At 37.3% G+C, this 14,048-nt stretch overlaps 1 protein-coding gene across 1 annotated transcript in view; it reads right to left on the bottom strand.

Moving 5' to 3' along the window:
• LOC123806888 (glutamyl aminopeptidase) overlaps positions 1-14,048 on the bottom strand; it is an 87,353-nt gene that overhangs the window by 20,751 nt on the left and 52,554 nt on the right. Inside the window, exons 11-13 of the mRNA XM_045820336.1 lie at positions 9,013-9,092; positions 591-727; positions 427-482 (exon numbers count right to left, since the gene is read on the bottom strand). Coding sequence (XP_045676292.1) covers positions 427-482; positions 591-727; positions 9,013-9,092 — 273 coding nt within the window. The remainder of the gene's footprint in view (positions 1-426; positions 483-590; positions 728-9,012; positions 9,093-14,048) is intronic.

The raw sequence follows: 14,048 nt of genomic DNA, 5'->3' as shown, positions 1-14,048 counted from the left end.
TTCCTGTGACCTGAACGGTATGTGATGACTCCAGCCATAAAAATCTTACAATGTGCTTCCACTCACAGAATTGAGTTTATGAAACACATTGTTTGTCTTTTTCCTAAATCAAATTAGGAAGGTGTACTTTTAAGCATTTGCAAACTTCATTCCTAATTAGCTCAAGGACTCTGATACAGACAAACTCTACTCAGAATCAACAAGGTGGGTGAGTTTTTGTGTGTATGTTAAGGGCACCATTGGTATTCTGCCTATGAAGTTCATATGAATTTTAAAAAAAGAGTCAAAGAAAAGAATATTGTTATACATAGTGGCATTGGATATTTTAAACTAAAATTAATTGTTAAATTTTGTTCTAATTCATTTTGAAAAATTATGACAAAATCCATGGTATTTTAAATGATCTAATCTCATTCCAAAACCCACCTTGCCAAGGCAAAAGCATCATCAATAAGACTTGCACGATCAGCAGAGGAAAAGTCCTGGGGAGAAGAAGAAAAAGAGGTAAGAAATGTGATGCTTAAAGTAAAGTGTTAAGATGCTGTTCTTAGAACGGAAATAAAACAACTCATAGTCAGTGCTTCTCTTACCTTGGGGTTGGTGTTAAGACTGGTAGCTATCAGATCCCAAGTTGGTATTTCATAATTTACACGATAAAACCCAATGTGATCTGGGTTTATTTTGAGAAAACCATTTCCACTTGTATTAGAAGGGTTCAAAGTGATTCCTGTGATAGTAAATAAACACTAATGAGAAACATACTTGCATATAATGTTAACACAGAGAAATTAGGCCCAGAGAGTAAAGAAAAAAGAGAAGAAATATTAGGTCAAAGAGCTGAGTTTGACTTATATCCAAACCCCAAAGCCTAATTCTTATTTTGTTGCCCAACGTTAGAATGTCACTGTAATATGTGAACTGAAAAAAAAAAGAAATATAAATAAGTGGCATGTAATTTGTGATTTGTATTTTTTACTGGCAGAAGCTCACCAAAGGGGCAAAATAATTTTGTGCTCATCAATCCTTCAATAAAAGAAAATAAAGCCTAAAAAGAAGGAGGTCATGATGGATTAATCACACAAAGAATATTCACTGGAACAGCCTGGCAAGGGGACAAAAATGTAAAAACATTTAAAAGAATAGTTTGTTTATTAAAATCAATATTCACATTGATGGGAATGACTATTGCTATGCAGGATGATTTGAGAATCAGTAAAACTTTTAAAATGTCAAGACTTATGCTAGAACTGAAATCCAAACGTGACATTTTTTACTTTATAATCCATTTCATACTCGCTCTTCCAATTTTATCTGTGTAAAGTCTACTTTATTTCAATTGATTACATCAATGCTTTTTCATCAATGGATTTTTCTGAATTAACTTTTTAAAGTAGCACCCACTATTTATATAAGGCTCCAGTAAATAGATTTTTAGGAGCTCAACATCGAAGGAACACAGACTTATGATTTAGGTAAAATACACCCTTCACATAATAGCTATGCTCTGACATGGCCAGATTTGTTAGGAATACTCCTATATTTTTAAATAAATAAATATCTATATATAGTTTGCAAGGACAATGGACAATTTAAATAAGGTGTGAGATTACTTAGTATATTTGAGGAACTGCAAACAGTTTGGTGAACTGACAGTGTAGAATGTGGTACTGGAAAATAGGAGATGAGGCTAGAAATAAGGGCTGGGGCTTCACTGTGAAGCCTTGCTAAGGAATCCATCTTCTGAGGATGATAAGATGGTAAAGACTTTTTAGCAGGGAAACAACATGCTTAAGTCTGTTTTCTAGAAAGATAATTTTGATAGTCGTATGAGAGACATATTGGAAGGAGATTCTAGAGTCCACTGTAATAATGTCAGGCAAGGGAGAACGAGGCTTACCCTAAAGTGGAGATGATGAAATTAGAAAAGAGATGATGTATACGAGAGACACACCACAGGTAAAATCAGCACAGTTCTCTTTCTGACTTGATGTGGAGAGTTAGCCGGTGGGAAAACGGCTTGCATGACTGGATGAATAATGAATTTGCCCTTAGAGAACAGAGGAGTATGCGTCAGTTTGGGAGGAAAGGTGATTTAAATTTTGGAAGTATTTGCAAGGTTTGGAAGATATCCAGGACACAGTAGTTTTTCATAATGTATTTGTACCCTCTTCAACAAGACAATAAGTTTCTTGAGGACCTTTCAGAAAAGGCATTTGACAAATTATAAATTTTTACCTCACTCATGTAGTATTTCTTCCTTTGTCCTTCTCCTATGGACAAATTCTTAAAAGGAAGCTAATCTTCTGGCAACGTACACTTTGAATGTTTGTATGGGGAGAGCCTCGTGCTAAGCACAGGGCAATGTGTTACAGGACAAAGAGCATGGACTTTCAAGTCCGAAAGATCAAGGATGAAATCCTTGCTCTGTGACTTACTAGTGGTTTGATCTTGGCTAAATCACTTGTCCTCTCTGTGTCCCAGTTCACCGTGAGGGAAATAGGGATAAAATTCCCTCACAGGGTTGTTGTGAAGATTAAATAAGATAACACAGTAAAGTGTTGGTCATATAGTTGTGTGCACAGCAGATGGTAACTATCCCCCTTACTATGAAAGAGGATATGCCTCCAGTTCTATAAATAGCAAAGCAAATATAAATAACATTGAGAAGTTCCTGGCAATCCATCTAAATACTGCAGTATTTTAGTGTGCTTTATATATACCTAGTTAAGCCTGTCTAAAGTTACTGTGATTCTTCTCACTTTATAGACGAGGAAGCTATAGAGATCCAGGAAATTAGTAGTTAGAGACTTTCCAAGTTCATGTTACTTTCAGAACAGTTGTCAACAGCAAAATACTGTTGGTTGTTTAGTTACATAATGAAGTAATTGAAACTAAAATACTGATGCTTATTCCAGATAGGGAATGGAAGTAACATGTTTTTATCTTCTGTATGAATGTGTATTTTCCATATACATGCACACACACAGAGAAAATGCACATAATGGAACCTTATTGTTTTTATAATTAGTAATCTTTTTCATTTGGAATTGTATTATAAACACCTGCAATTTTGTTTTATATACATGAAAATGTAAATTTAATGGTCACATAATACTCTATCATTCAATTTATGAATTACTTTATTTTTTTTTCTTGCTGATCTTCTGCACAAAAGTGCTGCACGTTTTGAATGAATTGATTTTTGGGTAGGTGCTCCTTCTAGAAAATTTTTTTCTATTATTTTTAGATGATATAGAACACAAATAACTGTACCTTTTAAAAATTTCATGCAGTGGCTATTTCATTTCAACACAAATAGATTTCAGTAAGAGAGCACACACAATAATTCCTTAATATACTGTTTTATATAAATAATTACAACAAACTTTAGACAACTAGACAGCTTGTGATACCCTGAGATTTCTAGGAAAATAATTTTTTTTCTTTGGTTATAAAAATGCTGTGTTGCATTAATCTTTATGTGAATTATTTTTCAGTGTAAAGTGGAAGCTTATATATTATTAAATTTTATGTATCACATAATAGTAAAGCAGCTGAAAGATAAAGGGTAATAATTTTTACTTATGACGTACAAATAGTGCTGGAGAGCTAAAAATTTCAAGGAGGATGATGCACTATCAGGATTTGGGGTCAAGAAGAAAATTTCTACCTCTGGAACTAAGATTAACATGAAACTGTAAAATGCATCGCTCATCCATTTGTGGCAATGTCTTCAACAAGTTACTTAGTCAAGAAAGTATTAATGATTCTGTCCCTCATCAAACTCAGCATATGGCCTACAGAATCTCCCAGAAAAGAAAGGTATAATATTAATATTTAATATATAATAAACAGAAATCTGGAAAAATGCCAACTGGCTGCCCTGATGAAGATTGGCACCGGCTGTGATTTTGGCGATGGGGAAGGTGTAACTGCAGAGAAGGGTGGATGGACAGTGAAGATCTGTCAGTGTGTCTCAGTCTGTCCAGGGAACCAGGCGCCCAAGTGGGCTGGCATATATGTTCCAGATCTTTCGACATATCTGCTCCTACAGAGAACAGTGTATGTGGCAGAGACCTGTTGGTTATTTAGCACACTGCTCCCACGTCCTCCTGGGTGCACAGCTGCACTGTATTTGTCAGCCTCCTTTGCAGTTGGGTGGCAATACACGACTGACAACTGTCCATGAATGTGGACAAAACTAGTAAGTGCTCTTCTTCTAGGCCTGGTCCCTTCATTATTTTCCTGTGTCATGAAAATAAGGGTTGTCCTCCTTATATGGGGGATAACCACCTAGGAGAAATGGCAAGTCAAGAAAACTTCCCTTGGACTATTGCATGAATAAGAAATTTTTATTTCATGCAGTCACTACTGATGGCCTCTAAATTAAATAATTAGACTCCCCTGGTTAATGCAATACATCAGGCTACCAATAAGTGATCTACCTTAGTTCTCTCTTTATCCTTATTAAATAAACTTTCTTTTTTGAAAGAGATAACTTAATTACCAGACATGAGTATTCTGGTTCACTTTGGCAAGTACATTCTTATTTGTGTAAATAACAAAATAATGTTCTGATACTCTTGACTTATGTGAATAAATCTTCTAAGACTTTGTCAACCAGGGCTGAATCAATGAAACTGAGCTTCTGAACCTGCAGAACTGAATCATTAATGATCCAATCAAAATCCAAACATTCCATAAGGCTCAGCTTGAAAGGATAAAGAACTTTCTTTATTATTAAAGAAATAATTTGCTCTTTCTTTATTATTATTTTGCTCTTTCTTTATTATTAAATCTTAAAATATATTCCCATCATTATTTCAATATGAAAAATTTAACTATGACTCCCATCAAATTTTAGTAATATTCTACTTATCCATAGTCAGAGTTTGGCCATCTAATCCATCCAGAATGGGTTCCCAAATATGAAGTCAATCATCACAAAGTCCTGATGATGGATTATGCCCTAGATCCTCTCCTAGACCCTATGTGTTTAGAAATGCCTATTTTAAAATATTATGTTTCAGCAAGACTAGTTATCTGATATCATGTGATAATCTTCAGTTATTCTAAATGTTAGAAAGCAGGAGATTAAAAACAAAAAGGTGGAATACTACTAAATGTAGATGCATTGACAATAGCCAAAATAGCAGGTAACACTCAAGACAGAGGCATGAAGGATGCACAGGTCATCTCTAAAAGCACAGCAGCATGGTGGCAAGCAAGCCTTTATTAAGCAATGACTTACTAAACTCTTAGCAAGTTTTTGGATGCGCACAGCACCCTGTTAGGAACAGAGTGGGTAGGGGACAAGAAGTCTGATGTGTGGTTTGTATCTTCAGGGAGCTTATAATTTACTTTGAAAAGAAAAGACAAATCACATGAAACTTAAACAGCAATGGTGCTGTTTAAAATATAAAGTAATAATACTAGGAATAAGAATTGATAAAACTGACAGTATAAAATGCACTACAGATGGCAAGAAGAGAGATTTTTCACGGCAAGATTCTCTTCTTTTGTTATATATAACATGTAAATAAAAGACCTTGGGGGAAGTCCCACCAGTGCCTGGGAAATTTCTAACTGGTGAGTCATCAAAGCAGCCAAGAGGAGGGAGGTAAGGCTGGTAACCTGAGCTGATTGCCCATTCAGTACACTCAGCTGAGAGGGGAGGGTGTCCCCAATTGGGAAACGGGGACTTAGTGTACAGCCTAAGAATGGAGCAGGCACTTTGATGTAGGGAGAGATGGCTAGTTTGCTTTTGGCTAAGTGACTCATCATGATTCTGAAGTTTCAGATAAAAATAGGTTTTGTCATCAAAGCACTGTGGGCATTAGAGTTTATTAATTAATTCATTGATTCATTGATTCATTCATTCAATAAACAATTACTAGGTACTTGCAGGAGATACAGGAAAACAACAAAAGATAAGCTCCATTTCCTCAAGGAATATTCTACGGAAACGAGACAGGTGAGTCAATAGCTACAAGGAAAAGAAATGTGTTAACTGTAATGACAGACAGACAGAGCATCACTGTGAGAGCCCTCTGCTCTCTTCCTTTCATGCTAGTGTTCACTGTCCAGTGCACGACTTTTGCCTATATTAGGTCAAGTCCTTCACCCATTTAAACTCTACCTTTAGGCCCCCTAACTCTAAGCCTAGATGTCTCTTTCTTTATGACCTTTCCTGAACCCCCAAATCCAGGCCAGTGCTTCTCCAGGAAGCTCCCTTTGCTGTCACCACAGGAGGCACTTACGACACAGCATTATATGTGCCTGCTGACGGCCCACGCCCTCCCTAGACACTCAGTGCGGCAGGGTAAGCACTGTGCTTTTCCCCCTTTGGTTTGTCTCCATGCCTATCCCCGTGTCTGGCACATAAGTCAGTCCTCAATAAATACCTGCCTGAAAGAATCGATTATTTATTTAATTAACTAAAGATGCAATTTATTATTCAAATATTCTAATATATAAATAATATATTTAAAATCTTCATTGTTGTTAACTTTTTAAATTTACTCTTTTTTTAGAGAGAGGGGAAGGAAGGAAGGAAGAATGAGAGGGAGAGAAAGTATCTCTGTGCAAGAGATACTTGGTTGCTTCTCATACCGCCCCAGCTGGGAACCTGGCCCACAACCCACGCATATGCCCTGACGGGGAATTGAACCAGCAATCTTTCAATTGCTAGGCCGGCACTCAATCTACTGAGCCACATCAGCATTTGAGTAAGCTTTAGTTATCTGGAAAATTCACTGTATAGAAACCTCACTTTATAAAAATTATGGGGAAATTGTGTCAGTGTAAATCAATTATTCATGCTTTTAAATTTGTACACAGCGAATCAGGCAGTTTCCAAGACATTTCTCCAATCTTCAGTTAATCAATGGTGACCAATGGGGAAAATATGTGGTAATAGTTAAATCAAATCTACTGAAAACCTCCCAATGGAATCTTGGCCTTATTGTGCCTTTAATCAGTGCTATTACACATTTTTAAAGCTGTCTTTCTTCTGATTATCCATCTTCCTTTGGCAAATGTGCTTATGAGTACGAAAATGATCAGAAGACAGCTCAGAAAAAATAGAACTTAGTACTCAAACAGAGCACAATCATAAAATACCAAGAGAAAATGGCATTGATCTGGGAGTTCTGGAGGAGTTCAGAAAAACTGTCAATCACAATTCAAGTAATTGTACCATAAATGACTAAAAGAAAGTTTTGTGGTAAGAGCCACAGAAAAAAGATCTTAGCAGGACAATTGCAAAGCTGGTAGAGATTACAGTAAAAATTTTTAAAAATCCCAAAAACCATTTATAAAGAAAGTTAAAAAAAAACCCAAAGGTGAAGAAACCTACTCTATCCACACAAAAACTTCTACACAAGTGTTTATAGCAGCATTATTCATAATAGCCCAAGGGCAGAAACAATAAAAAATGCCAATCAACTGATAGCTAGGTATATAAAAGCTATATTGACATGACAATGGATATAACTTGGCAATAAAAAGGAATGAAATACTAACGCATGCTGTGAGAGGAATGAACCTCAAAAGCATTATGCTAAGTGAGAGATGCAATCACAAAATACTACATACACCATTCCTTTCACATGAAATTTCCCAAACAGGCAAATCTATAAAGACAGAAAGTAGATTAATGGTGGCTTAGGGAGAAGGGAATGGGAGGATGGATGTGTTAACAGCTAAAGAGTTTGGAGTTTCTTTGTGAGGTGATTAAAATGTTCTAAAATTGCATGTGGTGATGGTTACATGTATCTATGAATATAATAAAAACTATTGGACTATATGCTTTAAATGTGTGAATTGCATAGCATGTGAATTATATATCAATAAAGCTGTTTTTATAAATAATCTACTGAAAATAGGGTAAAATTTTAATTGCCAGGGGAAATAATACCTAATATTTTAGAATATTTTGCAGGAGCAAATAGATATATGCAAATAAAGATAGGTGATCTAAATACTTCCATGCTTAAGAATCCAGGGTGAAATTTCATACCAAATGCTATTCTTTTTTTTTTAATAATTATTTTGCTGTTGTTCAATTAGAAGTTGTCTGCATTTTCCTCCCACCGCCCGCCCCCCAAGCCAAACCCACCTCCCTCCCTTACCAAATGCTATTCTAAAACCAAGTCTTAGTGTGAGGGGGTGAAGAAGTGTTTCATTTGTCTTAGATAAGCAATGGTTTTGAAACATAAAACAAATACAATGGTAAAGTATAAAAAGCAGGATTCTTCTGGGATGGGTGCTAAAGCATGGCTTATGTTATTTTTTCAGTGATTTGAAGGAGACAACATGTTGTAAGTTCTCCTTGTTTTTATATAAGTAAAATTTTTCAAGAAAGAAAAAGACAAATCAGTGGAGACAGGATACAGAAATACATACATCTCAATTTAAGCGAGCAGAACAGCACAGCTGAATTTTAACACAGGCAAGTGCCAGGTAATTCATTTAGGGAGCTAGTGGATGAGTGGATGGATGGATCGGTGAGTGGATATAGATACTGATAGTGTCTTGAGCTATTAATGACAACTCACAGCTCAGAAAAGCTAATTTGAAGATTCCAATATGTTGATTTGGGAAAATGGTAGGTTTAACTTAATAATAGCATTTAAAAAACCAGGCTTGTCATATAACATTTAAAAAATTTCAACAGCTTACTAATCTGGTATAAAGAAATAAAGGAAAGGAAGAAAGAGGAAGAAAGGAAAGAAGGGAAGGAGGGAAGGGAGAAAGAGAAGATGACATGTCGAGCATGTGACACTTCTCCTTTGAATATGGAATTTATATTGTGTCAGTCATGGTAAATCATTAAAAAGAATATCTTAAGGAGGAAAGTTCTCATGGTTGTAGATAAGTATTTGTACACATCAATAAACTATTTAGGATATCTCTTCTAGCTAAAATTTACATTATAGGTTTCAGCCTTACTGATATTTTTTACATTTATATCATATTAATCCAAAGAAGAAATAAATTAATGACATTTACCTCTTGTTTCTGACCTATTGTAGAATGCAATACTCGACACATTATCTTCAGTCCATTTAACTGGAATATTCCACGTGTAACTAAAATGTTTTAAAAAGAAAAATTTAACTTTTATTACTAAGGAACTAAAACATATCCAAAGTAACTATAATTAAAAGGCAACAGGCAAGCATATATTCTTTGTATGTGATCACCCAGTGTATGCACTGCAATGAATACAGTTAGTACAAGGTTCTCGAGTGATGAAGACAAGCCACGAAACTGCTTTCAATTTCCATAAACCTCTAAAACTTAGAACTTTGGATTAAAAAAGTAGCTGAAGATAAAGATGACTATTTCAATAAAATGCCTTGAGGCTTTGGGAAAAAGATTTTGCATAAATGTAACATCATATAATAACACTGAGCATTCATACATACACTTGCACGTGCTCCAATATGCTATAGTTTCTGTCAAGGAACACAGAGCATTTTTAGAATTCAGAAGGCAATCTTAAAATGGTGTAAAGGAAATAGCACATTTTAGAAACTACGCTGAAGTGACACCACCACCATCATCTCTTCAAATTTCTCATGCTTTAAACATCTCCTATTTAGAACCATTTGAATCAGTGCACCAAGAAAATACTATCAGGCAAGTGTGTCTCAGTTTGCTCTCGCTACTTAGTATTTTCTTGTGGTGGGGTGGGGGGAGAGGAGGTTACCTTTGTATTTTGATACAATATATATTTAACATTTTAGTCTTAAAAACTCATAAAGGAGATCTTAAATGATACATGACCCCCGTGTTCCTTGTAGCATTACTTACAATAGCCAGGATATGGAAGCGAGCCAAGTGCCCACCAATAGATAAGCGGGTATAAAAGCTGTGACTTGCACAATGAAATATTATTCAGCCAGAAAAAAAATGAAACCTTACCTCTTGCAATAGCATGGATGGATCTAGAGGGTATTAATGCTAAGTGAAATAAGCCAGAGAGAGAAAGACAAAGACCATATGATTTCACTTACATGTGGAATCTAAAGAACAAAATAAACTAAATAGAAACAGACTCATAGATACAGAAAACAGACTGGCAGTTGTTATGGGTAGGGGCTTTGTGGGGCTGGGTGAGGAGGTGAAGGGATTAAGCAGTACAAATTTGTAGTTACAGAATAGTCACAGAGATGTAGATTACAGCGTAGGTAGGGAATAGAGTCAATAATATCCTGGTAACTATGTATGGGGCCAGGTCAGTGGTCCCCAACGGTTTTGGCACCAGAGACCAGTTTTGTTAAAGACAATTTTTCCATGGATGGGGGTGGCGTGGAGGGGCAGGGAGAGGACTGGGGGCGAAGCTCAGGAGGTGATGCAAGAGAAGCTTCACTCCCTGGCCCACCACTCACCCCCTGCTGTGCAGACGGTTCCTAATGGCCACAGACCAGTACTGGTCCCAGCCTGGGGACTAGGGACGCCTGGGCCAGGTGGGCATCTGAAGCAGTGGGGGGCCACTGTGTAAAGTACATGATTTTCTAACTGCTTTGCTGTGCACGTGAAACTAGTACAGAATAATAATCAATGTAAACTGCAAATGAAAAATAAACTAGATAAAAAGAAATTAAATGAGATCTTAAATGTCTTTTTCATTTCTCGTTCTCATATCGTCTTCTAGCAATCAGAAAAATACAGGAAATCTAGGGAGAGGAAGAGTCTATGTTTGGGTTTCAACTCACAACTGGCCTTTTTTTTCTTCATCTGTTTAAACCCCTCATAGAAAATGGGGGGATGATATTTCCTATTTTCAGTATATAATAAACTTTATGTCATTCAGGGAGAATGTATTTTGCTATCTACATGAAGGAAATTATGCTTTGTTTCATAGTGATTGAAATGTCTTATAGGGTTGAGTTTTTCCTAGCTGTCTTGGAGGATTCGATTGCAGTGGAATGTTTGCGCTTGCAGATTTCATAGAACCAATATATAAGTTGTTTCTTGGCTGCTGCAGCAGACATTGTCAGTGCTCCACCCTGACCCCCGTGAGTCTCCTTGTCCTTTTCCTACACCTCAGATTCCACTGTGCTTTCCCTGTGACAGCCAGCACCTGGGTCTCCCTGTCGGTGGACTGCCCTCTGGCTGCCTGAGCAAGGAAAGCCGGAAGGGCCAGAGAACTCACATTCCTGGATGCAGCCCTCAGCCAGCAACGGATGGGCATGAGACTCTTCCTTGCCGCATCTGTCAGGACCTCTCTGAAGCACCGTCTTCTGCAAGACCTGCTTGATACTGTACCTTTTTTTTGCCTGATTTCCCACTTCCCAGCCCTCTGTAAGTCTTTCTTAGAAACAATCCTAATGAGTGGCTTTCATTTGAATGATCACCTTAGGGTCTGCTTTTAGGGAAGCCAACCTAAGAGTGATCCCTGGTAGCTTCTCAGACAAAGAAGCATTTTTAAAAGTCCCGTCCTACCTACACATTTCACTCTTTCACTGCTCTGCTCATTGCTGCTGCATGTAAACTTCTAATATTTCATTTCTCCCTGCCTTTCCCCAATGCCAGCCTGATTGAAACAACAGAGCCCCATGCACACACTCAACTATTTCTTCCAAAACATGGTGTCTGGGGCTGTACTGTGCCTACAAGCGGGCACAAATTAGACTGCTAAGGTCATGTTAAAAAATGTTGCCCTGAGGTCTGTAAGGATATCATTAAGACAAAAAGGATAGAGGGTTGAGGCTATATAGTTTTATAGTTTAAGAATCACTTACAGGATCCAATCTAGTTGAAGCCGAGTAAACTAATAGACTATAGAATACAAAATGTCAAGCAGTGGAAATTACATCAATGAAGCAATAGAGTCTCCTATATGTTATCTAAAATTCAGGAATATCATATTTCATTTTTAAAAGTATAATTCACTTTTATCTTTATACCTAACAATATAACAGCCTCTGGCAGTATTCAATATGGTCACTTTAATGTTCAACAAGGAAACTGACTCTGGCCCAGGTAACACCCCTATGTCCACCCTTTCACAGGGAGTGGCCTGACAGCAAATTCCCCCTGAGGGAGACGTGGACCGGCCTGTTTCTAAGAGATGGCTGAGGCCATGGTGTTAAAACCATAACTTACACCACGTGGATTATAAAAAGTTTCTGGTCAGTAAGAATTCCCTAATCTTGGAATATTTAAACAGTGAGAAAGAGAAGGATGCTATTGAGTTTATAGTGCGACTTAACTCTCTACCTGACATGGAAATATCTAAACAGGGAGCAGGAGGCCACTAGGGGTGGAGAAGGAATTCATTACTTTCTGGGGACACCAAAGAATATATTACGATCTAAATCTTCAATCAAGTGAAAAATATGTCTTTGAAATGTCTTTATCTCACTTATTTGCTCAGGAGCAACTACTGATTTTTAACAAGTGTTCTCAACGGGGAAGCATCTGTTTCCTGGGTTTGTTTTTCTGTGCATATGTAACTATGTTTTTTTTCTAAATGGTACAATTTGATTGACTTTATGATAAATGAACACTGAAAATCATGCATCTATCAACCTGAATAAAGTAAAAACAGTAGCTGAAGGTAGAAATTAAATATTAGAGAAAATATAAATGTTAACATAATTCCATGTTTTAAAATTTGAATGCAATTTATAGTTTTATTATGACTTAAAAAGTAATTTTAGATGTGAATATATATTTAGTTCACTTCTAAATAATTTTTTTCTTCTGTGTGAAGCAGAATCCATAACCAAGGAACAATTTTAAAAACTCCAATTTCTCTGGTTCACAATGTTAATGAGTCTTTTGGCTCAAGGAATCAGAGGGTGCAGAAGGGAGCAATTACGGTGCCGTTCTCCCAGCAGAAGTTTGTTTCTCCAGAGAGAAATCTTTTTTTCAGTTTTAAATACGGCCATCTAATTCGCTAGAACATAAAACAGTAACTATAAAATAAGCAGTTTATAGTTAACAGGGCGATCAGACTTTATTATGTTGATAACAAGTCACCTCTCTGCTTCCACTCATTCTTATACTGTGAAGAAGAAAGAGTGAAAAAAAGTTTTTGCCATCATAATTTTTGCTTTCCAAAGTCAACAAAAGATAAAGAAGTATACACAGATACTCCCTGACTGATCTCACTTGGTCTAGGAACTCACAGTTTCCTTTGTTTGGGGGAGAACTATTAATTTTTGGAACTCGGGTGAGAGTAAGGCATCCAGTGTCTCTGCAGTTCCTTTCCACCGGGAGCCCTGCCTGGCTGAGGGCTCCGAGAGGGAGGCTGGGCACAGGCCTCCACTGGGAGCACCGCGGGATTTCTCCGCATTTCTCCGGTGCAGGTGCCAACCAGTACCTTGCAAGTAGCTAATTTAATCATTCTCAGAGCTCTTCATTCTCTGAGGTCATGGACAGAAAGTATTTTGCCAATTTGAATTTTTGTAAACACCTCAGTGTGCTGTTAGTGACTTAATTCCCAAAGCTCTGAATCGGAAGCCAGAAAACAGGTTCTCTTATTTACTGCATAGAGTACATATCACAAAGTGTGCCTGTAATGACCTTGCATTTCTCTAGAAAAATGGCTATGAACACTAGACAACAACATTCTACAAGGAGATTGTTTATGCAAAATGCATCTGATTGAATTCCCTGAATATTGTTTTGTTCTTTAATTAGGACTTTGAGCTCAGCTTAATCTCTGAAACATCGGCCACACCTCTCCAGCCACCCAAAGTGCAGAGGATGATCCCACCGGCTCTCCTATCCCCCCACAGTGTTGCCCTAACGGGTCTCCCTGTCCCACTCTTCGGCCCTCTAATCTGGTCTCCACAGTGCAGCCAGAGAGACACTTTGAAAAATGTAAATAAGATCCACCAATTCTCTCCTTGAAGTCCTCGAATTAGCATACCATTGTTCAAAATCTTGAACATGGTGTGCATGCCAGGCATCTGCTTTCCTCCCCGGCTGCACCTCCCACCACTCTTCCCAGCGCCTCTGGATTGCCCCGTTTCCTGGGGCCAGACTGCCTGCGTTCCAGTCAAAGCTCCATCGCTTACACTCCATGT

This window comes from Phyllostomus hastatus, unplaced genomic scaffold, assembly GCF_019186645.2.
Source record: "Phyllostomus hastatus isolate PE091 unplaced genomic scaffold, TTU_PhHast_1.1 phas_scaffold_39, whole genome shotgun sequence".
Classification (NCBI taxonomy): domain Eukaryota; kingdom Metazoa; phylum Chordata; class Mammalia; order Chiroptera; family Phyllostomidae; genus Phyllostomus; species Phyllostomus hastatus.
This window is presented reverse-complemented; position numbering and strand designations above follow the sequence as displayed.